The sequence below is a fragment of the Schistocerca serialis genome, chromosome 8 (assembly GCF_023864345.2).
Source record: "Schistocerca serialis cubense isolate TAMUIC-IGC-003099 chromosome 8, iqSchSeri2.2, whole genome shotgun sequence".
NCBI lineage: Eukaryota > Metazoa > Arthropoda > Insecta > Orthoptera > Acrididae > Schistocerca > Schistocerca serialis.
In genome coordinates this window covers 482,007,697-482,033,089 of record NC_064645.1, presented here as the reverse complement: position 1 = coordinate 482,033,089, position 25,393 = coordinate 482,007,697, and the positions used below count along the sequence as shown (strand labels likewise).

Genomic DNA, 25,393 nt, shown 5'->3' with positions numbered 1-25,393 from the left:
ACTGATCACACTTCATCCCTCATCCTACAGTACTTTAGCATTTTACTTTCCACACCTGCCCACGCTACACGCACTTATGATCCTTGACCTAACTCATCACCCTTCCCCCTCTCTTCCCTTATACATTCCTTTCCTCCCATGTTTATGTACTCTTCATGCATCTTACCCAGCTCCTCTCACAACCATCACCACTTATTTTGTCCTTTCCCATGTCATTTCCCTTTACTTTATACCATTCCTGTCACAATGGACCACTGTTCCATCTATCTGCGCCAGTTCACAAAAGTATCCCTTCTCCTGGCTAAAAACCAGTCCCACTACCTATTTGTTAAATGTTGACGAAACCATGGAAACTGCCCAAATGGCCTAACCATAAAAACTTCTTTCTCCAGATCCCATCCCTCCTTTCACAATGACCTCCATCTTTTCAGATTCCACCAGTATCTGGACCTCACGAACCTAGTCCTGCAAAAACATGGCACAAGCAACCTAGAACCACCTCTGCTCCCTTCGAAAGATGCTATTACTTCGCAAGTCCTATTTCATACATCGCATGACTCAAACAGAATCCCTTGCTCTCCAGCATCTGGAGCAGCATTTCAGACACCACCTCCGCAAGTTATCCAACCTGCTGCCTGGGGGTACCACTAACCAACCCCTATCCCAACAACAGTGTTCCTCCTCATTCACCCCTCATAGCACCTAAACCCTCCCTTGCTGACCTTTTCAACTTGTCACATCCCAAAACTCCCTACCAACACTCCACCAAATTCAGAGCCGAAACATTCACGTAACACTCTTCTCAACACTTCCACAAAAACCCTCAGCTCCAAAGAAGTTTCAGTCCTATCCAAACACCATGCCTTTAGCCCTACATCCAAATTTAACTATGCTGGACTTGTCAAAGACCTACTCTCCTTCTCACGATCTCTGCAATGGAAAAACTTCCTTGTCACCAATCCGTCTAACCAAAGCCAATTTAATTACAACATCAAACCCTGCCTCTCTCAGTTCTTACCATCGTCCAACCGTGATCCCTCTCCCACCCACCTAACCATCTGCTGGTCACCTTCCAGGAACTCCTTACTTCCACCTTAGCCTTACTATCTTTCACCAGGTCCCTTCCTCAGAAGACAAATCTCTCAGCAGAACAAAGATTAGCTATACACAATCTCAAAACAAATCCTGACCTAATCATACCACCTGCAGACAAAGGTTCCACACTGTTGTTAGGAAACACAGTGACTACCTGGCAGCTGGCCTCCGCCAATAATCTGACTCTTCCACCAATAAACTCGGCCAGAGTGAGCCCATCCCAGAAATACAACATAACCTCCAATCCCTGCTCAAAGCCTTTGGTACTTCCCAGAACCTCTCCCCTGAATCCATTTCCCTCCTCAACCCCATGACAACATGCACATCCACCACCTATATGCTCCCCAAACCACACAAACTGAACAATCTTGGATGTCCCATTGTGGTTGGTTATTGAGACCCCACTGAAAGAGTTTTGTTCCTCATTGACCAACACCTCCAACCAACTGCCCGTGATCTAGCCTCCCACGGCAAGGATACCAACCACTCCCTTCACCACCTCTCCACTATCCCCACCCCATTACCTCCTGGATACTTACTAGTTGATGTTAATGCCACCTCCTATACACCAACATCCCTCAAAACCAATGGCCTTACAGCTTTGGAAAACTACCTTTCCCAAATGTCCTTCAGACTCCAAACGCACTACCTCTTTCCTCATACACTTTACTATCTTTATCCTAGCCCACAACTACTTCTTCTTTGAAGGGAAAGTATACAAACAAATTGGCAGCACAGTCATGGGCACCTGCATGGCACCATCCTATCCCAACCTGCTTATGGGCCATCCACAGACTTTATTAGCCTACACAAATTCCAAACCCCTAGTCTGCTTCAGGTTCATTGAGGATATCTTCATGATCTAGACTCAGGACTAAGACAGCCTATCTTCATTCCTTCACAACCTCAACACCTTCTCTCACTTCCGCTTCACCTGGTCCTCCTAAATCCAGCATGCCACCTTCCAAGAAGCTTATCTCCTCCTCTCTGATGGCTCCATTATCACCTCTGTCTACATTAAACCCACCGACCACCAACAGTACCTGTATCTCTACACCTTCCATCCCATTCACATCAAAAAATTCTTCCCATATGGCCTAGCCATCCAGGGATGGCATATCTGCAGGGACGAGAACTCCCTTGCCCAGTATGCTTATGGTCTCACCGAGGCCTTCACGGACAGGCACTACCCCCCAGATCTAATCTGCAAACAGATCTCCCATGTCATTTCCCCTCACATCCCCAATCCTCCCTCAACCCTCAAGAACTACTCACAAACGAGTGCCCCCTTTGTCGCCCAATACCCCCTGGACTTGAACAAGTGAGCCACACCCTTTACCAGGGCTTTAATTACTTACCATCATGCTCTGAAATGAGGGACATCTCACCCGAGATCCTTCCCATCCCTCCTAAAGTGGTGTTCCATCGCCCATCCAACCTGCACAACATTCCAGTCCATCCCTATACTGCTACTAATCCTGACCTTGCACCACAAGGATCATATCCTTGTGGAAGACCCAGGTATAATGATTGCCCAATCTACCCACCAAGCAGTCCTACTCCAGTCCTGTCACAGGTTTATCCTATCCCATCAGGGGCTGAGCCACATGGAAAGCAGCCACGTCATTTACCAGCTCTGCTGCAATTGCTGCATAGCTTTTTATAATGGTATGACTACCAACCAGCTGTCCACCAGGATGAACAGCCACCACCAAACTGTGGCCAAGAGCAAAGTAGACCACCGTGCGGCACAACATGCAACTGAACACACCATGCTTGATTTTAATGGCTGCTTCACAACCCGAACCATCTGGATCCTCTCCTACACGATCAGCTTCTCTGAAGAGCACAGATAGGGATTACCCTTACAACACATTTTCTGCACCTGTAATTATCCCGGCCTCAACCTACAAAAACATACTATTCCCACATCTTCCACCCAACACTTTCCACCCCTCCGTCCTATTATCTCCTCCCCATTCTTGTTTCCCACACTCTTTGTTAGCCTCCCTCTGCCAATGCATCTGCCCATCTTTCCCTACTCCTCCCCTTTTTTTTTGCATTCTAGTCCCAGCATACTCCAGCAGTTTGCATTCGTCTTGCTTCCCCCCCCCCCCTCCCCGACTACTATTACTGTCACTATCCCTTTCCCTTTATCTGGTCCCTCCAGACTGCTGATTCTTTCCCACATGATAGTTGCATTCTGACCCATGCTGCTGTAGTTTGCGGTCAAGTTTGTGTGAGGTGTGCTTGCTTGTGTGAATAAATGGTATGTGTGTGTCTTCCTTTTCTGACAAAGGCTATGGCTGAAAGCTTATGTGTACGCTGTGCCTGTTTGCAACTTAACGTGTCATCTTTATGGTAAGAAGCACTCTATCTTTTTCTACAGTGTTGATATTCCTACTTGGAGTTTGCAGCATTTAATTTGCATACATTGTTTTCCTTCATACACAACTTTAATACGGAGTACTACTCAGGCGTAACTCAGTGGGTTCACGTACCATGTTCAAGTGGGACAAAAAAGCAGTTAGATGTACATCAGCTAGCTAGTTAGTTTGTTTCATCTTCTATGGATCATTTGCACAATAAATTGTAATGATGTGGAATGTGTCATTTTATATTCACAAATTAATTTGTAAATATGGCTAATGCTTGCCATTTACGAGTTATTTATTTACTTTTTAAATGTACAGACGTGAGTTGGCAATTTCTACCCACCATCTTTTGCACATTACAATAGCAGAAATAGAAGGAGTTGTCAAGGAGAATTTTTTTTTTTTTTCTTCAGCTGCTGCAAAAATCATTTTAAAGTAGTTAATGATAATGATACTGCATAGTATGTATATCTATAATTGTTTAATTTATGCTAAAGGAAACAAAGAATTATAACTGAGGATCCAGAGTGCAAGGCAAGAATATTCGAAAACCAGTTATTATTACTGTTGTTATTATTTCAAGTAGGTAAAAAGATGAGGGCTAGTAGAACTCCTTGGGTAACAGAAGAAATATTAAACTTAATTGACGAAAGTAGAAAATATAAAAATGCAGTAAATGAAGCAGGCAAAAAGGAATACAAACGTCTCAAAAATGAGATCAACAGGAAGTGCAAAATGGCTAAGCAGGGCTCGCTAGAGGACAAATGTAAGGATGTAGAGGCTTATCTCACTAGGGGTAAGATAGATACTGCCTACAGGAAAATTAAAGAGACCTTTGGAGAAAAGGGAACCACGTGTATGAATATCAAGAGCTGAGATGAGAACCCAATTCTTAGCAAAGAAGGGAAAGCCGAAAGGTGGAAGGAGTAAATAGAGGGTCTTTACAAGGGTGATGTACTTGAGGACAATATTATGGAAATGGAAGAGGATGTAGATGAAGATGAAATGGGAGATACGATACTGCGTGAAGAGTTTGACTGAGCACTAAAAGACTTAAGTCGAAACAAGGCCCCGGGAGTAGACAACATTCCATTACAACTACTGATGGCCTTTGGAGAGCCAGTCCTGACAAAACTCTACCATCTGGTGAGCAAGATGTATGAGACAGGCGAAATGCCCTCAGACTTCAAGAAGAATATAATAATTCCAATCCCACAGAAAGCAGGTGTTGACAGATGTGAAAATTACCGAACTATCAGTTTAATAAGTCACAGCTGCAAAATACTAACGCGAATTCTTTACAGACGAATGGAAAAACTAGTAGAAGCCGACCTCAGGGAAGATCAGTTTGGATTCCGTAGAAATACTGGAACACGTGATGCAATACTGACCTTACGACTTATCTTAGAAGAAAGATTAAGGAAAGGCAAACCTACGTATCTAGCATTTGTAGACTTAGAGAAAGCTTTTGACAATGTTGACTGGAATACTCTCTTTCAAATTCTGAAGGTGGCAGGGGTAAAATACAGGGAGCGAAAGGCTATTTACAATTTGTACAGAAACCAGATGGCAGTTATAAGAGTCGAGGGGCATGAAAGGGAAGCAGTGGTTGGGAAGGGAGTGAGACAGGGTTGTAGCCTCTCCCCGATGTTATTCAATCTGTATATTGACCAAGCAGTAAAGGAAACAAAAGAAAAATTCGGAGTAGGTATTAAAATCCATGTAGAAGAAATAAAAACTTTGAGGTTCGCCGATGACATTGTAATTCTATCAGAGACAGCAAAGGACTTGGAAGAGCAGTTGAACAGAATGGACAGTGTCTTGAAAGGAGGATATAAGATGAACATCAACAAAAGCAAAACGAGGATAATGGAATGTAGTCGAATTAAGTCAGATGATGCTGAGGGAATTAGATTAAGAAATGAGGCACTTAAAGTAGTAAAGGAGTTTTGCTATTTGGGGAGCAAAATAACTGATGATGGTCGACGTAGAGAGGATATAAAATGTAGACTGGCAATGGCAAGGAAAGCGTTTCTGAAGAAGAGAAATTTGTTAACATCAATTATAGATTTAAGTGTCAGGGAGTCGTTTCTGAAAGTATTTACATGGAGTGTAGCCATGTATGGAAGTGAAACATGGACGATAAATAGTTTGGACAAGAAGAGAATAGAAGCTTTCGAAATGTGGTGCTACAGAAGAATGCTGAAGATTAGATGGGTATACCACATAACTAATGATGAAGTATTGAACAGAATTGGGGAGAAGACGAATATGTGGCACAACTTGACAAAAAGAAGGGACCGGGTAGAAGGACATGTTCTGAGGCATCAAGGGATCACAAATTTAGCATTGGAGGGCAGCGTGGAGGGTAAAAATCGTAGGAGGAGACCAAGAGATGAATACACTAAGCAGATTCAGAAGGATGTGGGTTGCAGTAAGTACTGGGAGATGAAGAAGCTTGCACAGATAGGGTAGCATGGAGAGCTGCATCAAACCAGTCTCAGGACTGAAGACCACAACAACAACAATTATTTCAACACATATATCTACTTGATAAGCATTTTTATGTAACATACCTATTATTGTCAAACAATGGAAAATCCATGAAGGAATGTAAGAATATTATGAAAAGGATAGTTGCTACTTACCATTTTGTGGAGATGCTGAGTCACAGATAGGAACAACAAAAAAAACTCTCAGAAAATAAGCATTCCGCCAAAAAGGCCTTTGTCGAAAATAGAACACACACACACACACACACACACACACACACACACACCAAAAAAGACCACAGTCTGTGGCAGCTGAAGCTAGACTGCGAACAGCAGTGCATGATGGGAGAGGCAACAGCGTGGTGGGTCTGAGGAGGAGGCTGGGGCGGGAGCAGAGTAGGGGTGAGGGACAGTAAAGTTCTGCTTGTGGGAGCATACAGGGACAAGGTGTAGAGAGGGTAGGGCAGCTAGGTGCAGTCGGAAAGTTACATGGTGGATGGTGGTACGGAGGGGAGGGAGTAGCAGTAAAGGAGAGATGTAACAAGACAGCAATCATGTGTGTGTGAGTTGCTTTTGAGTGTGTGTGTGTGTGTGTGTGTGTGTGTGTGTGTGTGTGTGTTGTATATCTTCAACAAAGGCCTTATTGGACAAAAGCTACTTTCTGACAGTTTTTTTGTTGTGCCTATCTGCACCTCAGCATATCCCCAATTATTATTGTATTGTTTTATGTACTGAACACACTGACACAGCCAACTGCGTAGAAAACATACTGAAAGGCAATTAAATATCCTACTCTATTCTATTCTATCCCATTCTATTTTATATGACACGGACTTTAGTTCCATGCCATCAGTTGTTACATAAGGACACAAATTAATAAGTAGATAGTACAAGAGAAACTTACGATGTCGCACTGGAGGTCCCCTCTGCACTTGATGTGGAACCAACACAGGTGGAGGAGGTGGCGGCGGTGGCGGCGGGGGAGGGGGCGGCGGCGGAGGAATTCCTGCATAGGGAGCGACAGGCTGTATTATTGGTGCAAACGTCAGTGGTGGATCGGTCTGATAATCTGGGACTGCAGGTACCATCTGCTGTTCTTCCAGTCGCCGCTGCACTTGATTGTAGGTATTGGCACCTATAACTGCTCGTTGTGCTTGCACCGTAGTCACAGGTGGCTGCTGCGGTGGAGGTGGAGGCGGTGGAGGTGGAAGAACAGGCAAGGCGATTTCAGCCTCAAACCTGCAATAATTGAAAGAAAAATGGTGCTCATTTTCTTCTAAAGTATTTTATAGAATAACAGTTCTGCTAAACAATATGAAATGCCACACAGTAAGATTCAGTCTATATCAGTTGAGCTTGTTTGATTAAGTTCTCGATATTCCTCGCAATTCCCTCTAACTATGCAAGTGAAAACTCCACAGATAAACTTGCTGTAGTAGGTCAACTAGACCAAGCACAGCGTCTTCACCTACAGTAGCAATAGTAAAGGCAAATGAGAAAAAAACAGTTACAGTAGAAAATGCAATATGTGTAGATAGAAAATAGTGCTTCCTTCCCATTAAAGCAGCTTTTTAGTCAAAGACAGACTGAAGAGGAAACCCACAAAATAAAAATAGACAGCACCTCATGTAACATGAGATAGCAAAAGTAAATCTAAAATACTCATAAGCGACAAGGCTATCATCAAGAGTGCCCCAGGGAAGTGATATGATGATTGTTATTCTCTACATACAGAAATGACCTGGCGGACAGGATGAGCAGCAGTCTGCAGCTGTTTGCTGACAATGCAGTAATGTACAAGAAGGTGTCGTCATAGAGTGACTATAGGATACAAGATGACTTAGACAAAATTTGTAGTTGGTGTGATGAATGGCAGCTAGCTCTAAATATAGAAAAATATAAGTTAACGGAGATGAGTAAGAAAAACAAAACCATCACAGAATGGAAAATCCAGGATGGAAGGTAACAATATTATGAAAAGGAATGTTGCTACTCACCAAATCACAGATAGGCACAACAAAAAGACAGTCAGAAAATGAAGTTTCAGCCAACAAGGCCTTTGTCAAAAATAGACCACACACACACACACACACACACACACACACACACACACACACACACACAACCTATCCCACCAATGGCAAGGCTACCTGTGAAACCAGTCATGTGATCTACAAGTTAAGCTGCAATCACTCTGCTGCATTCTATGTGGGCAGGAAAACCAACAAGCTGTCTGTCTGTTTGTCTGCCTGTCCACATGACTGGTCATCGACAAACTGTGGCCAAGGAACAAATGGACCCCCCTGTTGCTGAGCACACTGCCCAACATGACACCCTTCATTTCAATGACTGCTTCACAACTTGTGCCATATGGATCCTTCCCACCAACACCAGCTTTTCTGAATTGCGCAGGTGGAAACTCTCCCTGCAATATATCCTATGTTCCTACACCCTCCTGGTCTCAACCTTTGTTACTCATTTTTCTCGCCCATCCAGACCCTTCCCTGTTCCCATTCAACACTACACAGCCCTCATTCCACCAATGCACCCAGTCTTTTTACTTCTCTCGTTTTTCGCTACCCCCCTCCCCCCACCTCTCCCCTGCCATTCGTCTAACCTTCAGACTTCACCTAGGTGCCCTACCCTCTCTCCCCCTCATCCTTGCGCACTCCCCAGCAGCATTTCACTGTTCCCCACCCCACCCCGCTATTCCTCCCCCTCCCTGTCCCAGCCTCCTCCTTACCCCCACCCAGTTGCTGCTCCCATCATGCACTGCTGCTGTTGTTCGCAGTGTGACTTCAGCTGCCAGAGGCTGCAGTCATGTGTGTGAGTTACACTTGTGTGTGTGTGTGTGTGTGTGTGTGTGTGTGTGTGTGTGTGTGTGTGTGTGTGTGTGTCATCTATTTTCGACAAAGGCCTTGTCGGCCAAAAGCTTATATTGTGACAGCCTTTTTGTTGTGCCTATCTGCGACTCAGCATCTCTGCAATATAGTAAGTAGCAACTTTCCTTTTCATAAAAACAAAACCATATGTTTGAATACGGTATCAGCAGTATGCTATTTCAAACAGTCATACCGATTAAATATCTAGGTGTAGTACTGCAAAGCACTATGAAATGTAATGAACGTGTAAGGACTGTCGTAGGGAAGGAGAACGGCCGACTTTGGTTTATTAGGAGAATGTTAATGTTAGGAAAGTGCAGTTCATCTGTAAAGGAGCTATAGGGCAGTAGTGTGACCCATTGTTGAGTACTGTTGGAGTGTTTGGGACCTGCACCCGGTCAGATTAAAGAAAGACACCAAATCAATTCAGAGATGAGCTGCTAGATTTGTTACCTGTACATTCTAAAAAAAAAAAACATGTAGGTGTTATGGAGAGACTTCAGGAACTCAAATGGGAATCACTGGAGGGAAGGTGACGTTCTTTTTGAGTAGCACTATTGAGAAAATTTAGAGAACTGGCATCTGAAGCTGACTGCAGAACGATTCCACTGCCACCAACATACATTTCACATAAGGACCATCAAGATAAGATGAGAGAGATTAGGGCTCGTATAGAGGCATATAGACAGTCGCTTTCCCCTTACTCTATTTACGAGTGAAACAGAAAAGGAAATTACTAGCAGTGTTACAGGGTGCCATCCACCACGCACCATATGGTGGCTTGCAGAGTATGTATGTAGATGTACATGTAGAGGTGGAAGTGCTTGTATGTGACTAACACAACACACAGTCACAACATTCATGGGATCAGATATAACATACGTGTGGCTGAGATTCTCACTAGCAATGACAATATATTGTCAAACATGCATTTACTGTCGATTTGTTAATCAGAGCTGTCACAGCAATGCATTTTTTTATTTTTGATTACTTCAGCACTATTAAAAAAATTATGGAACTTCTACATAACAAACAAATAATATTAGATGTGATACATTTCATACCTGAAAAACCTATTATATCGAAAAAGAACTGAATTGGCATAAGCACTGCTTGAAGATATAAATATTATAAATGGCAAACAAAAATTTTCTGTTCGAAAGTCCTACAGTCCAGAATTGGTAGGCCAATCACGTAAAATCGCCATAAGGACTGAGGTAACCATCCCACCGATGCACCAGGTTAAAGTCACATGTTTGGTCAAACACCGTGTCCTGCTGCGTGAAGAAGTCATAACTGCCTGCTGCATATTCACAACAGACAGGACTTGTTGAAACTTTAGGGCCTTTATTAAGGCATAATAATTGCATGAGGAGAGATTAGAACTATGGGTCACATGCTCAAGTGTCTCCCACTTGAGCTGGCGTAACTTCTGCATCACAACACTCGGGATATGGACGTGTGTTAGTATGAATCAGCAGCATCACTTGTTGCAGTTTTCCTGGATATTTTGCCTTAATTGCATCCCACAGTTTCTCCAGCACTGTGCAGTACCATACTCTAGTGATGGAGGTGCCAGGTTTCTCGAAATCAACAAGCAATGGATCCCGGCAATCAAAGAACAGAGTGAGCATCACCTTTCCAGCAAATGGTAGACTCTTGCACTTCCTAGGACAAGGGCATGATTGATGATACCATTGTTCCCATTTTTGGCACCAGTTTCTGTCACCTGCAAGGATGAGCTCATGGAATGCGTTACTTCAACAATGAAATACATCAGCTGCTTCAGGCAAACAGCCATCTGATTTGCTTTTTGTTTGACATTCAAAGCCCAGGGTATCCACTGGATGCAGACCTTACAGAAGCCTAACTCCTGTTGGGTAATGCATTGCACGCCAGAAGCTGCAGAGTGATCATTTGCTAGTGTATGAATGGTTAAGTGCCAGTCTGCCTTAATCCCATCGTCAACTGCTCACTTGATTTTGTCCATAATGAGGCTGGTCTTCCAGATCGACCAGCATCCTGTGTGGAATTGTGCCCAGCACGAAACTTGATGCATCATTCCCCAAAAGTGATTTTCGACTGATTCCCCATACATATTCTCCAGTCACGATGGTTATCTACCCATGTTTGTCATTTGGCAGTCAAGCAAAGAACAACAGCAAGTTTTTCCTGTTTGGTTGAACTTGATAGTAAAGTCCCCTTAGTTCACATTTCCAAATTTACCACATGCACAGCAGAATGACACAAATGCTAAACTAATCCCTCACCTACATATCAGTCTTTATATACCAGCACTGGAGTCACAATGGGTGGCATATACACTGTAGCAATGTTCTCGAAAATAAACTTTCTGATATCTGTGTATAGATCCCTAATGGTAACATGTTTGTCTTCTTTAAACAATTCACTTCTTAACTAGAAAAAATACTATTAAAATAACTCCAAAAGTGTCATGGTGATATTAACTTACTGTAAGAAGGAAGATAACAAGTTTAACATCCCATCAGCAGAATGGCCATTACAGATGGAAAACAAGCTCTGATTACTAAGGGGTTGTGGAAGGGAATCCTGGCATTTGACTGGAGCAATTTAGGGAAATCGTGGAAAACGTAAACCCAGAAGGCCAGACTGGGATTTGTACCATTATCCTCCTGAATGCGAGTCCAGTGTTTTTCACGATAAATATGCCAAAAATTTGTTAATGTAACATTATTGTAGTATATGTACTTCACTGACAGATTTGCTTCAGAGGTCAGGCACACCGCTGCTTTATTTTGTAGGCTGTTTGTCAACAGATGATTTGCTGCGCTGCTTATTGCAAAGCCTCCTACATCCGCCACAATGTCTGCAGGTACAAGCCATGCCAACATTTGCCACACAAGTCGCATAAACCGTACTGCAGTCACAGGCACCTACTTGTGTCCATGCTGTCGTGTGTCCACACGACACTGCGACTACATTTCTCCACTGACAGTTATTTAGGTCACAGCTCAACCCCTCGTAAGCAAGTTCCACTTCGGTCTCGAGAGCAACCACCAGCTGCCTCGAGTTTACACTCCAGATCACAAAACCTTTCACTACCACTACCCAACAGACAGTGCTGTCTCACACCTGTTCCACGATCAATAGCCACTGGAAGTCCATCAACTGCTCCCAAAGACCTGACCTAGAACTCGATGACCCACAGGCTCACGCCCACATGGTACAGTGTTGCTGCTCATCCTCAGTAACTCTCAACTCACCAGCATTGCCGACCATTGTGGGCATCATCACAATGGCACCCAGTATACATCGTCAAGACCGACTTCTGAGTTGCACTCAAGTGCGGACTTTCAGTCTCTAAGTTGTACTGAGTGTATCTCATGGTTAATGAAGAAGTTATTGAATTCAAACAAACTCAGCTGCACAACTTGACCAAGGTTGTAACAGTGGCCAGGAGGATAATGGTTTCATGTTACAGTGCTCTTCCCTCATCTGCCATATATTACAGTGGAGGTGAGCCAACTCTCCTATGTGTGACACTCTTAGTATGTATGGCTTCCCACAGCTCATTCCTCATCTGTCATATACTACAGTGGTGATGAGAATAATGGTTTAGTGCTACAGTGCCTGCTCAAGATTCACTGACTGCAGTGCCACCTCTTGGTCTCAGCCATCACCTGCCCACTGCCCACATTCATGCCAAGCCTGGCTCTGCCGTGCTGTGTTGCATTTTGCCCAGACAAAATTCAGCCACCGCCAGCCCTCTTCCAGGAGGTGGTGGTGGTGCCTGGACATGACAAGGATGATGAGGTCATTTCTTCATGTGTGTTTTATTGTTTCTTGATGTGTCTTCATTCATTTTTGCTGTAACACAGTTTCATCCTTTCTCTATTGTTCATGTCTTTTTCAAACAAATGCATTTTGCTGGTGGATTCATTCATCTTCATGGGGCAACATATTCATGTCATTGTATTGCGCTGGTCTATTTTCGAATCCTACTGCAGTGTGAGTATGTCTCCCCATTTATTGGACACGGACAGTTCCATTCTGCATTTCTATAACTGTGTTGAATTGTAGGATTGTCTCCATTTTGGGAGGCATTTGTTTTGCACTTGGTGTCAACATTTCTCAGTAGATGCAAGTTTGGCATTGTTCTCTTTTCAGCATAGTTTGGGCGGTCCTTTCTTGTACTGTTCCAGTGTGAATTCTCTTACTCAGTGTTGTTGGTCTGCACGGTTTTCAGTGGTTTCTTGGTTTATTTCTGGGTATGTTCCAGTTCTTTACAATGTATTCTTATGTGGGATTGCATGCTTTCTGGTTATCTTGTTTGGAGCTGCCATTGCCTGCAGCACTTCAATTCTGGGGTCAGACAATTCTGGACCTGCTGCAGAGTGTTTCTCCACTCACTCAGGTTCTACAGTCTTTTCTACAGTGTTTGAAAGAGCACAGTCAGTACTAGCATTTAAATGGGGCATCCAGTGTGGTGAGCTGGGCACTTCATATCCAGTTTGTTTGCAATGTTCTCATTCATATACTGTCATAATGGAAGACACTCCAATACTGGTTCAGCCCTCACATGTGATGCCATCAGACACCAACATCTCATCGTCAACTCTTTCGGCATCAATCTAGTCACCACTGACATGGTCAAGGCCGACCCTCCTGCTGTCACCAGTCCTATCAGTGCCAATAGTTGCTCTCTCAACGGCCCTATTGTGCCGGCCTTTGTGACACTGTTTCCATCCTTCGCCTCCACCTCTTCTGCAGCCATCCTGCAGCTGGCCCTGCTGGTGCCACCCATCCCATCATGTGTTCTTTTGGGTCTCGAGTTGTGACTCCTTGGAAACTCCGCTGTCAATCCTGCCTTCTCTGTCACCACCTACAGCAGCCTGTTGCCATCCTCCTATGCAGGCACGGTGACTTCTTGCATTAGGATCATTTATATATGTTCACTGAATTCTTATCCTATTGTTTCCAGTCTGCTCTAGTAGCTACTTAGTGCCTCCTCCCTTAAGTGGTGACTTCATTCGAGATGGTTGCACCATCTCTCTTAAAGGGGGGTGGGGGGGATGACCGGGGCCCTGCATATTCTGCCACCACACTCAGGGATGTGCTTCACAGGACTGCATTACCTAGGGAGGTTGGTTGCCATCAGAAGATTCACTGGGCTGTTTACCATGAAGCCTCCTGCAGTCACCTCTATGTCTGGGGACACAAGTCGTGCCAATTTTTGGCACACATGTTACAGTAAACAGTGCTGCAGTCATAGGCACCTACTTGCATCCACACGGCCATGTGTCCACATGATACTGCAGCCACATTCCTCAACTGGCAGGTAGTTAGGTCGCAGCTTCACCCCTCAAAGGCAAATTTCACTCTGGGCACCCACTACACAATGTCAAGGCAGACTTTTAAGTTGTACTCAAGTGTGGACTTCCACCTTCTAAAGCTGTACAGAATTTACTTCAAGGTTAATAAACAAAGAGTTGTTATTGTACCACGTGAATTCAATCACTACTAGTCACACCACTTGACCAAGGTTATAAGAGTTTTTTTATTAAAGTTTTGTCTCCAAGAAGATTAGATAGCTAGCTCGATCAGGTATCATCTAACTTTGTCTGCATTGTAAAACACACAGATGTTGGTTCTTGGATCACACATGCTTGCTACTGGTTCAAGATTACAACAAATTATCCCACATAAGAAGATATAGTTTATGACCTGCAAAAAGAGAAATGTATTTAATTCCTCAACAACAAATGAAACTACTTCATCTGTCATTTCTCACTGAGGACAAAAATGATAACCCAGAGAAAGAAAAATTATTGTACAGGCATTAAAACATCACCAGTAAAGATGACTGCAAGATAGAATTAGCAATACTGTTAGTGGCAACATCAAAGAATTTGTTACTTACTACAAGACATACAAACACCTCAACAAAAAACAGTCAAAGCTGCAAATAATAACAATTCCCTTATCAGGATGTCTTTAAACAAATGCAGCACAGTCTGCAGCATCATAAACGAACAAACTGGACAGAAGGTTTCACAAAGGAAGAAATTACATTGAATATAGAGAAAAAATGTACCAAATTGCCAATGAATTTGATACATATTTTTCAGAAACTGTAAAATATATCCTGCATAACTGTATTAACACTACCCACTCTCTCCACCAATAATACTCCCTTGAACTCTAATTCTACTTCCTACAACAGTAGGTGAAATACAAAATATTACAAGAAGAAAATTAAGTTTACTAGATATGACACAATTTCCTGTTTTCTGCTTGAAAATTGTACTATTTGTATCAGTAAACCTATGACAAATATTAAAAATGCATCATTTAAAAACAACAAAAATTAAAACTGGTCTGAACTTTTGACCTCCCCAATCACAAACATAAGCCTGGTTTTTTCTTATATGTCAATGACACAAATATACTGATAACCAGTGGACAGGGGCATTCCAACTTGTAGCCAATGAAAGAACTACTCATGCATAATCCTGGTTTGAGGCAAGGAGAATACTTTTAAACATACAGAAAACTGCAAGCGTGAACTTCTGCATGAGATGCAACACTGTTTCTTGCTATGCAGATATACATATTATTATAAACAGAGACGTAATCATAAAAGATGCTAAATTTCTTGAACTGTTCATCAGTAATACACTAAAGAAGTTGTGTACAGAGGTGTCATAAAAAAACCTTTGCACAATCTTTTTTTATTATTAATTAGATCAATTAGAGATACTACTGACATAAATACTTATCTACCATACGCTATTTGAATCCCTTGAGATTTTTTTTGTTACAGAAACAAGGTATGAAAATAATGGCACCAGCAGAGGAACCAAAACACTGTAAATCACTATTCCATTGTTCAAAATTGCTCCACTGCCGAGCATTTATGTACTAAAGTAAACATGTGGCACAGTACACCACATGGAATCCTCATACAAAAATCCAGATCACCAACTCCACAACACTAAAAATGTCAAATTATACACATGAAACAAAAATACAGTAGAGTGTCGATTATCCGAACGTCGGTCAATTGAACGACCGCTTAACCGAACTGTGTACTCGCTCGCACCTGTTACTCTCCCACCCTACCGTCCATCATCCCCCTCACTCCCAAACCAAGTTTCCCACAGTAGTCGCCACACTGGGCCACCGCTGATGGAACATTGCTTCTAATGGGGCCTTCACAAGGCGCTGCTGACCGGCCAAGCCGTCAGTCGCTGTCTTTCAACAATCAGCACACTTCTGTTGGCTGGGCACTGGCAGTAGAAGTAGCGGCAGTATCAAAGCTTTTCACAGCAACAGCTGCGCCAGCTTAGAATTGAGACGTGCCGCTCCGCGCAGTTTGAAGGATTGCGCGCCCCCAAGAGGAGCTTCTCACGGTGCAAACAGTCACCTTCTGTTCTCTGTTACAACCACTTTTGTGCTGCTGCGTGAAGAAGTGAACTTGAAAATACATGCTTAAACGTAAATGTGTTGTCCTTTCTATGAGGGACAAGTACGAGATTATTACTATATATTCCTACTGAAGTTGCCTTTGTATGCTACTTTGTATTACTAAAAGAGATGCCTGATTTTATGAATAAATTTACTGTACAGTACTTCTTTTTGGCAAATAAACATGTACAGTTCGATTATCCAAACAAACCAGCTTTCCTAACACCCATGTCCCCCAATTACTTCAGATAATCGACGCTCTACTGTATATGCAAATGATGTAGAATGCAAGGAAATAAAAATACTTGATGATCTGCCAACAGACATCAAGTAAGCCAAATGCCTAAGCAAACAATGAGGTCAACCATAACTTGCAGTACTGGTCATTGGCTTTGACTTGTGATGTAAGGTTCTGTGTTGTGTTATGTGATGCCACATGAAGATGGCATTGTATAGTATGTGACTGTGCTCTCTAGTGCTGAATGTCGATTTTTCTTTCTTTTTTAAAAAATTATGGTTTTAGGGTGCAAAACAGCTACGGTCATAAGCACCCATTCTGTGGCTTAATGAAGGACAAATCAGGAATTTAAATCAGCAGCAGTGGGAGCACAACTCGAGGAGAAGGGAAACTAAAATCGAAAGGAAATCTTAGAAAAGTGATACTGAAGGGGAGCTTTTCCCCTAAAAGAGCTTCAAATGACCGATGTCATCTCACTAACACTTATAAACTCAAGGACGTGATCGGCTGAGCGTGCATCATCTGCTAAAAGGGAAGATATGTCAGGCAACAGCTGTAAACAGGCGCATAGCGGATTAAATAGGGGAACTGAAGTAAAAGGTGTCTCACTGTCCACAATTGAGAGCAGTGGGGACACAGCAGGGAGGATCGCCATTTAAAAGGTGTCAATGGCTAAAAAGGCAGTGCCCAATCCGGAATCTAGTTGAAATTACCTTCTCCCGACGGCGAGGCTGGGAGGAAGAGGTTTTATGTCCTGTAATTTATTATACTGAAGTGTATATTAATGTGTGTTCCGTATGTCATGACATAAAATGCTCTGTAGATAGGCAAAGAGAACCATACGAACAGTGGGCTGAGGAAGAGAGACAGCAGCCTTTGCCACTATATTGGCTGCCTCATTTCCACATATACCAATGTGTCCTGGGATCCAGAGGAATGCCATAGAGATGCCCCCCAAGTGGAGCATGTGGAGGCAGTCTTGAATCCAGTGCACCAGAGGGTGGATGGGTTGAAGAGCTTGGAGGTTGAGAAGAGAGCTGAGCAAATCTGAGCATATAATATACTGTATCTACTGATGGCAACGGATGTATTGGACAGCCTGGAGAACAGCGTGAAGTTACACAGTAAAAAGGGAACACTGACCAGGAAGCTGAAATCTAATAGGGGTACCGTCAATAGTACAGGCACTCCCAACACCAAAGGTGGTCTTGGAGCCATCAGCATAAATAAATGTGGCATCCTCCATTTGCGCATATAGAGCAGCAAATGCCCAACAGTAAACATTGGGGGGGGGGGGGGGGGGGGGCAGGGGTACTATGTACTATCCTTGGGAAGCTGACAAAAGTCACGGAGAAGGCAGGTCCAGGAGCGAAGTCCAGGTGGCGTCGTACCCCCATTTGTCAAGAAAGTTATATGAAATTGGACGGAAAGTGAATGTAGCAGTTGATGGAAGCAGACTCCCAGTGATAGTAGAGAGGAATGGCTGCCTGCATAGCCTAAATACAAGGAGCCATCGAAAAAAAGGGCATAGGTTGGATGAGCAGGCATGGAAGACAGATGATTAGCTTAACAACTCAGAAGGACAACTCGCCGATTGTACAGTAGAGGTTCAGCAGTCTCAGTGTAAAGACTCTCCACGGGGCTAGTGTAAAAAGCTCCAGACGCTAAACGGTGGTCGACAGAATCTAGACCAGGGCCGCACAAACACGGAAAACTGCAAGCGTGCAAAGCGAGGTGCAGCGAGTGCGTGCACAGTGCATCGGTTCAACTCGGCATACTTCGCCTCAACTCGGCTTGCTAGGTGAGGCCGACGCTGTGCGCTGCCGAATGCGCTGCCGGACAGCTTAGTCAACATTGGAATATGTAAGCGCAAGACAATTACCGGAATAATGGAACCATCTGCTCCAAAAAAAGGGAAAATTGCCGAAATTCAGTTTAAACCGGAATGGGAACTCTCCTACTTTTTTTGTGCGTTGTGACGATAAAGCCAAATGTCTAAGCTGCGGTACACTAATTACGTGTGTCAGAAAATCGTCTATTGAAAGGCACTACAGCAAGTTGCATTCAGAAAAGTATAGTGATGTAACAGGGGATGCCAGAGAGGAAGAATTACGGAAGTTGCAAACTCTTGCAGAAGAGAATTTTGTATCTACAAACCAGGTTTGTTGCAAGTACTTTAGCATGTATATTTTGGTTAAAATTCATGCGAAACGAAATAACATTTGTTTAGATTCCTTAGTTTTCGTTTTTGCATAAATTATTCCTAACATATCTTTTTTTCTCTACTTCAGGGTGAAGAAGATGAGGGGTGTTGCGAAAGGACTCTCAGAGCTAGTTACAAAGTTGCTCTACATTTAGCAAGAGCTGGGAGGCCATTTATGGGCAGGCCATTAATAAAAAAACATTATGTTGGACATAGTAGAGACAATGAATCCCACATTAGCTCCCGCGTACAGCAGAATACCACTTTCCAGAATGACAATACATCGGAGAATCAACGACATTGCTGAGAATTTGCATGAACAACTGGCAGCCAAAATTGAAAACTTCCTAGCGTACTCCATCGCACTTGATGAGTCCACGGATATTAACGACATGGTTCAGTTAGCAATATTTTTGCGTGGCGTGGACGACGACCTACATGTAATGGAAGCGCTCCTGGTTATGATTTCGTTGAAGGACACTGTTACAGGGGCGGATATTTTAGCAGCTGTCGAAATGGCAGCTGAAGGAATAGGACTCCCTTGGGAAAAGCTGTTTTCCGTAACGACAGATGGGGCACCAGCAATGTGCGGTAAAGCAAAAGGGTTTATTGGCCTACTGCGGAAAAAACTTAACATGCCGAATTTACCTTCCGTTCATTGTTTTGCACACCAAGAGGCTCTTTGTGTGAAAGTTATTGGTCTTCAAGATGTGATGAAGGTAGTGGTGCGTATCGTGAACTACATTCGTTCTCATGGACTCACTCATCGACAGTTCAAAGAATTTTTGATTTCCTTTGAAGAGGAGTATCCAGATATTCCCTACCACGCTGAGGTGCGCTGGCTGAGTAAAGGGAAAGTGATTTCCCGAATTTTTCGACTACGCCACACTGTGGCTCAGTTTTTGGAGAGCAAAGGACGTCCGGAGCCACTTTTTCATGACCCTGAATGGGTAGCTGATTTAGGATTTTTAGCAGACATTATGGCTCTCCTAAATGATTTAAGTCTGAAACTCCAAAAAGAAAACAATCTCATCAACGATATGATCAGTAAAATAAACGCTTTCCAGTATAAACTGAAGCTCCTCAAAAACAACCTTTCAGAGAAAAATACGCAACACTTTCCTGGACTAGGTAAGCGAGATATAAATTGCACCTTTATTAAAACAGCCTGATTTTTATAACCACTCTAATCAAGACGGTACTATGTTTTTGTTTGACAGCATCTGTGCAGGAAGGAGCGCGCTTTGAAAATACGTCGAGGTGCTACAATCCCTTGAAAATGCGTTTAACGACCGATTACAGGTAATATGCCGGTATATGACATCAAGCTAAATAAAGGAGATTGCGCTACATATGCAAATGTAACATTACATTAAAACCAATATTACACATTACATGTTTATTAAAATCTATCGCATTTTAGTACTTTGAAACAACGGCTTACATTACTTTCATTTATTAACAATGGCTTTGTTATTGTTTCAGGAAATTACCTACCTGCAGCAAATTCTCGATGTTTTTGTGAAACCTTTTTCGATGGATATTGAAAGTGCGCCTTCAGATTTGCAAAGCAATGTTCACCGAAAGGATGTGTTTCACAATACAAAAGGTTTGCTCCAATTCTACCAGAATTTGCCGAAGGAAGAATTTCCCAAGTTACACAGAGAAGCAGCGAAGATTATTTCTCTGTTTGGTTCCACTTGTGTATGTGAAAGGTTTTTTCTGTTTTGCCTTGCACAAAAACTAGATTGCGTGTGAGTATTTCTAATTGTAATTTGAAAAATTATCTCAGAATTGCTGTCAGCCAATCTCTTGTTCCAGATCTTAGTAGCACAATTGCAAATAAAATAAAGAGCACATAGGAAGATACATTTGTGTTGAAACCAAATTTAAAAATGATACCATTACAGTTATTATATAAATCTCTTTTGTACCGGTACACTAAACTAAGCTCTCCACCTAGTGTACATTAGTATTTGGCAATGACGAAGACAACAGGCTAAAAGCTTTGAAACAGGTTGAGACAGGTGGCGTGAGCGACACAAGCTAAGGAAGTGAGAGGCAGCGCTGTTGCGCAAAGCCGAGTAGTGGGGGGTCTGCACCGTCGTCAACATAGCGCAGCCGTCTTCTGCACTCTGCACTGTGCGATGCACTGGTGCATGCACCTTGTGCGGCCCTGATCTAGACACTGAAGAATAGACAGCCATGCAGAGGAGTAAACTATGCTTCCATACTTCAATTTCGAGCGCACTAAGGCACGATATAGGCAGAGAAGGACCACTCGGTCCGCTGCCCAGGAGGTACCAATCATAACATGAAGGGTGTTGAGGGTCTGAAGACTGTGAGCCAAAAGATATAAAACATGGGAAGACCAGTACAGTTTTCTGTCAAACATAAGTCCTAAGATTTGACAACACCTGCAAATGGAAGGTCAACAGGGCCTAGAAGTAAGGAAGGTTGATAAAACTCCATATGATGCTAAAAACTTACAAAGACGGTCTTACTGGCAAGCTGGTTTCAATGCTCCATGAGTGGAGGTGACCGAGACATCCTTGAAGAAGTTGTTCAAGAAGGCTGGTACATTGAGAGTTGTAGTAGATTGCAAAATCGTCAACAAAGAGGGAGCCCGAGACATTGGACAGGAGACAATCCATAACTGGACTTATGGCAATGGCAAATAGTACAACACTTTGCATGGAGCCCTGCGGCACCCCGTTTTCTTGGGGGAAAGTACAGGATAGAGTAGTGTTCACCCGTACCTTAAATGTGCGCGCTGTCATAAATTCGCAGATGAGAAGGGGTAGCCAACCTCAAAAGCCCCAACAGAACAGCTTGCGGAGGATGCCTGTCCTCCAACAGGTATCATGTGCCCTCCCCAAATCAAAAAATTTAGCTACCATTTGGAGTTTCCTGAGAAAATTGTTCATGACGTAAGTGGAGAGAGCAACAAGATGATCAATTGCGGAATGATGCTTTCAGAAATCACATTTGGCAGTTGTTAAAAGGTTTCAAGACTCCAGCCACCAGCCTAAATGGCAATTTATCATACAATCCAAAACCTCACAAACACTACTTGTGAGAGAGATTGGGCGATAGCTGGAGGGGAGATGTTTGTCCTTTCCAGGTTTTGGAACAGGAATAACGATAGCTTCCCACCACCTTCTGGGAAAGATACTGTCGACCCAAAGTTCATTATAAAGGCAAAGGAGGTAGCACAGACAAGGGTATGATAGATGCAGCAACATTTGGATGTGGATACCATCCAGTCCAGGAGCAGAAGAGTGAGAGGAGAAGAGTGCACGTCTGAGTTCCCACATACGAAAAAGCAAGAGGTCGCTCTTCTGCTACCCATTTCTTCGGGAGAAAGGCTGGTGGGTAATTAGAAGAGCTCAAAATCTCACCTCAGTCTGAGACTACAGACGTGTGTGCAAGTTGTGTTTGCATGAGTATGTGTGCGTGCATGTGTGTCAATTGCTGACAAAGGCCTTAATGACCGAAAGCTATAATTGTGTGAATCTTTTTGTTGTGCCTATCATGGCTCAGCATCTCCGCTATATGGTGAGTAGCAACTTTCCTTCTCACATTGCAAGTGTTATATTGGAGCTTTATTAATAAGTTATTGTGGAGTCGATAGTTATAGGCTACATATTTGATTTTTTTGCTCGCATTTGTAATTAGATATGAATATGATGCGGAAATTAATTATTAGTTCATTGAATGGTGCAATGTGTGATGATGTGGCCACAGCATTTAAGTTCCTCCAGAGTTTCTTTTTATTTTTTTATTGTAGTATGTGTGTTTATACTTTATATGCACGATTGTGTTTTCGTTGTATACAGAAATTGCCATTAATAGAATTTTTTATGAATTTGTGGGTTGTGTTATTAGATGCAGTTCATAACAATTAATTAAGATTGATGGGTACCATGGAGTTTGTTCTAGCTATTTTCGTCAAGTTAGATCTTTGATAATACTTACATGAGCAAGATTTGGTATTATGGCATCAGGGAATAATGGTTTTGATCTTAATATTTGCTACTCAACATTCAAAGAGTAAATGATAAGGAATTTATCGTAAATAATTTTGGACTAGAGAAAAAGTTTTGCTTTTTTTGTCTGAATGAATATTGCGCTTCTGAGAGTAAACTAATAGTTGTTAAATTTGATAACTATAAAATATCGAATAGTTACTGCAGAAAATTGGTGTGGCAATTTATGTTAACCACTCACTCAGCCATTAGATTGGAATTAAACAGATTTTTTTGTGTGAAGAAGAGAACTTTGAAGCTGCTGCAATAGTTACTGACAGTTTTAAGTTAGTAGTAATAGCATTGTACAGATACGAAGAGACATCTCAATGTATTTTTAGAAACATTGGACATCTGTTAAACATGTTTAAGGAGACTAGTTGGATACATTACAATATTTTAATAGGTATAGATTTGAATGCAGGTTTTGATGCAACAACGCATGAACATAATATCACTGAACTAAAATCCTAGCTGGACCTGGTAGTCTAGTGGTACAGCATTTGACTGGAATCCAATCAAATCTTGGTATCAGATTTTTCAGTCTACTTTGTAACGTGCATTCATCTCTTAACGGTGTAAGAAGTCACCAAAAATGACACGTGGTTCTGATTACATGCTAAACTTTAGGTCCTCTTTTTCCTGTTGGATAACTGGAGTAGGATAGGGACAGCAAGTCGTCGAAGTGGTGCCCACCTGAAAGACTTGCACAAGGCCAGTGAGGCACATAAAATTATTATTGTAGTAGTAGTAGTAGTAGTTGTTGTTGTTGTTGTTATTGTTACTGTTGTTGTTGTGGTGGTGGTGGTGGTGGCGGTCTTCAGTCCAGAGACTACAGATGCAGCTCTCCATGCTACTCTATCCTGTGCAAGCCTCTTCATCTCCGAATAACTACTGCAACTTACATCTGCCTAAATCTGCTTAGCTTATTCATCTCTTGGTCTCCCTCTACGATTTTTACCATCCATGCTTCCCTCCAGTACTAAGCTGGTGATCCCTTGATGCCTCAGAACATATCCTACCAACCAATCACTTCTTCTTGTCAAGTTGTGCCACAAATTTCCCTTCTCCCCAATTCTGTTCAGTACCTCCTCATTACTTACGTGATGCACCCATCCAATCTTGAGCATTCCTCTGCAGCACCACATTTTGAAAGTTTTTAGTCTCTTCTTGTCTAAACTGTTTATTGTCCACGTTTCACTTCCATACATGGCTACACTCCATACAAATACTTTCAGAAATGACTTCCTGAACTTTAAATCTGTATTTGATGTTAATCAATTTCTGTTTGTCAGAAACACTTTCCTTGCCATTGCCAGTCTACATTTTATATCCTCTCTACTTCGATCATCATCAGTTATTTTGCTCCCCCAATAGCAAGACTCCTTTACTACTTTAAGTGTCTCATTTCCTAATCTAATTCCCTCAGCATCACCCGATTTAATTCAACTACATCCATTATCCTTGTTTTGCTTTTGTTGATGTTCATCTTATATCCTTTCAAGACACTGTCCATTCCATTCAGCTGCTCTTCCAGGTCCTTCGCTGTCTCTGACAGAATTAAAACACCGTCAGCAAACCTCAAAATTTTCATTTCTTCTCCATGGATTTTAATTCCTATTCCAAATTTTTCTTTTGTATCCTTTACTGCTAGCACAATATACAGATTAAATAACATCAGGGATAGGCTATAACCCTATCTCCCTCCCTTCTCAACCACCGCTTCCCTTTCATGCCCCTCAACCCTTATGACTGCAATCTGGTTTCTGTGCAGATTGTAAACAGCCTTTCGCTCCCTGTATTTTACCCCTGCCCCTTCAAAATCTGAAAGAGAGTATTCCAGTCAACATTGTCAAAAGCTTTCTCTTAAGATAAGTCATGGGGTCAGTATTGCCTCGCAAGTACCACCCTACGGAATCCAAACTGATCTTCCCCGAGGTCGGCTTCTAACAGATTTTCCATTTATCTGTAAAGAATTTGTGCTAGTATTTTGCAACCGTGACTTATTAAACTGTGAAAATTATTGAACTATCAGTTTAATAAGTCACAGTTAAATAAGTCAGAAAATTATTATTGTAATTAAAAACCCACTAAGATAGTGCAATTTACGCTCTGCCAACAACAGGTCCACAAGAAATCATGCATGTCTCAACAATATATTTTGTCAATTTTAAAAGTACACAAGAATCATGTGATGTGAAAGTGTTTCCATTTTCTGATTATAATTCTGTGTCTTTAAATCATCCATATTGGTAATCCCACTTACGGAAATAATATAACTACGCCTGTCGCAAAAGTTGCAGCCACAAGATTTGGCACTGATGATAAAACTGACAGATTTTGTAAATCCCTTGCTGAGAGAGACCATTTTGGCCAGTTTTATGGTCACACACATAATATCATAAACTGCAGACTTTCACAGTTGGTGTTTGCTGCATTGTTGATATTTGATTTATGGGCATAAGGCCGTGGTCCAAGGCATAATTCTCTGCCTAGAGTTTTGACTTTTACTGCTGGCGACTTCACCAGATGCTTTAACAACTCAGAAGCTGTTACAGACTCAAAACAAGCTCAGAAAGCCAAACTGTTTATATGTAGCCACCCAACAGCCGGTTTGTAACCTCATTGGAT

General features: G+C 42.4%; 1 protein-coding gene across 1 annotated transcript in view; it reads right to left on the bottom strand.

The window, feature by feature from the left end:
• Positions 1–25,393, bottom strand: part of LOC126416444 (RNA-binding protein 42-like) — a 351,434-nt gene that overhangs the window by 301,947 nt on the left and 24,094 nt on the right. Inside the window, exon 2 of the mRNA XM_050084170.1 lies at positions 6,867–7,201. Coding sequence (XP_049940127.1) covers positions 6,867–7,201 — 335 coding nt within the window. The remainder of the gene's footprint in view (positions 1–6,866; positions 7,202–25,393) is intronic.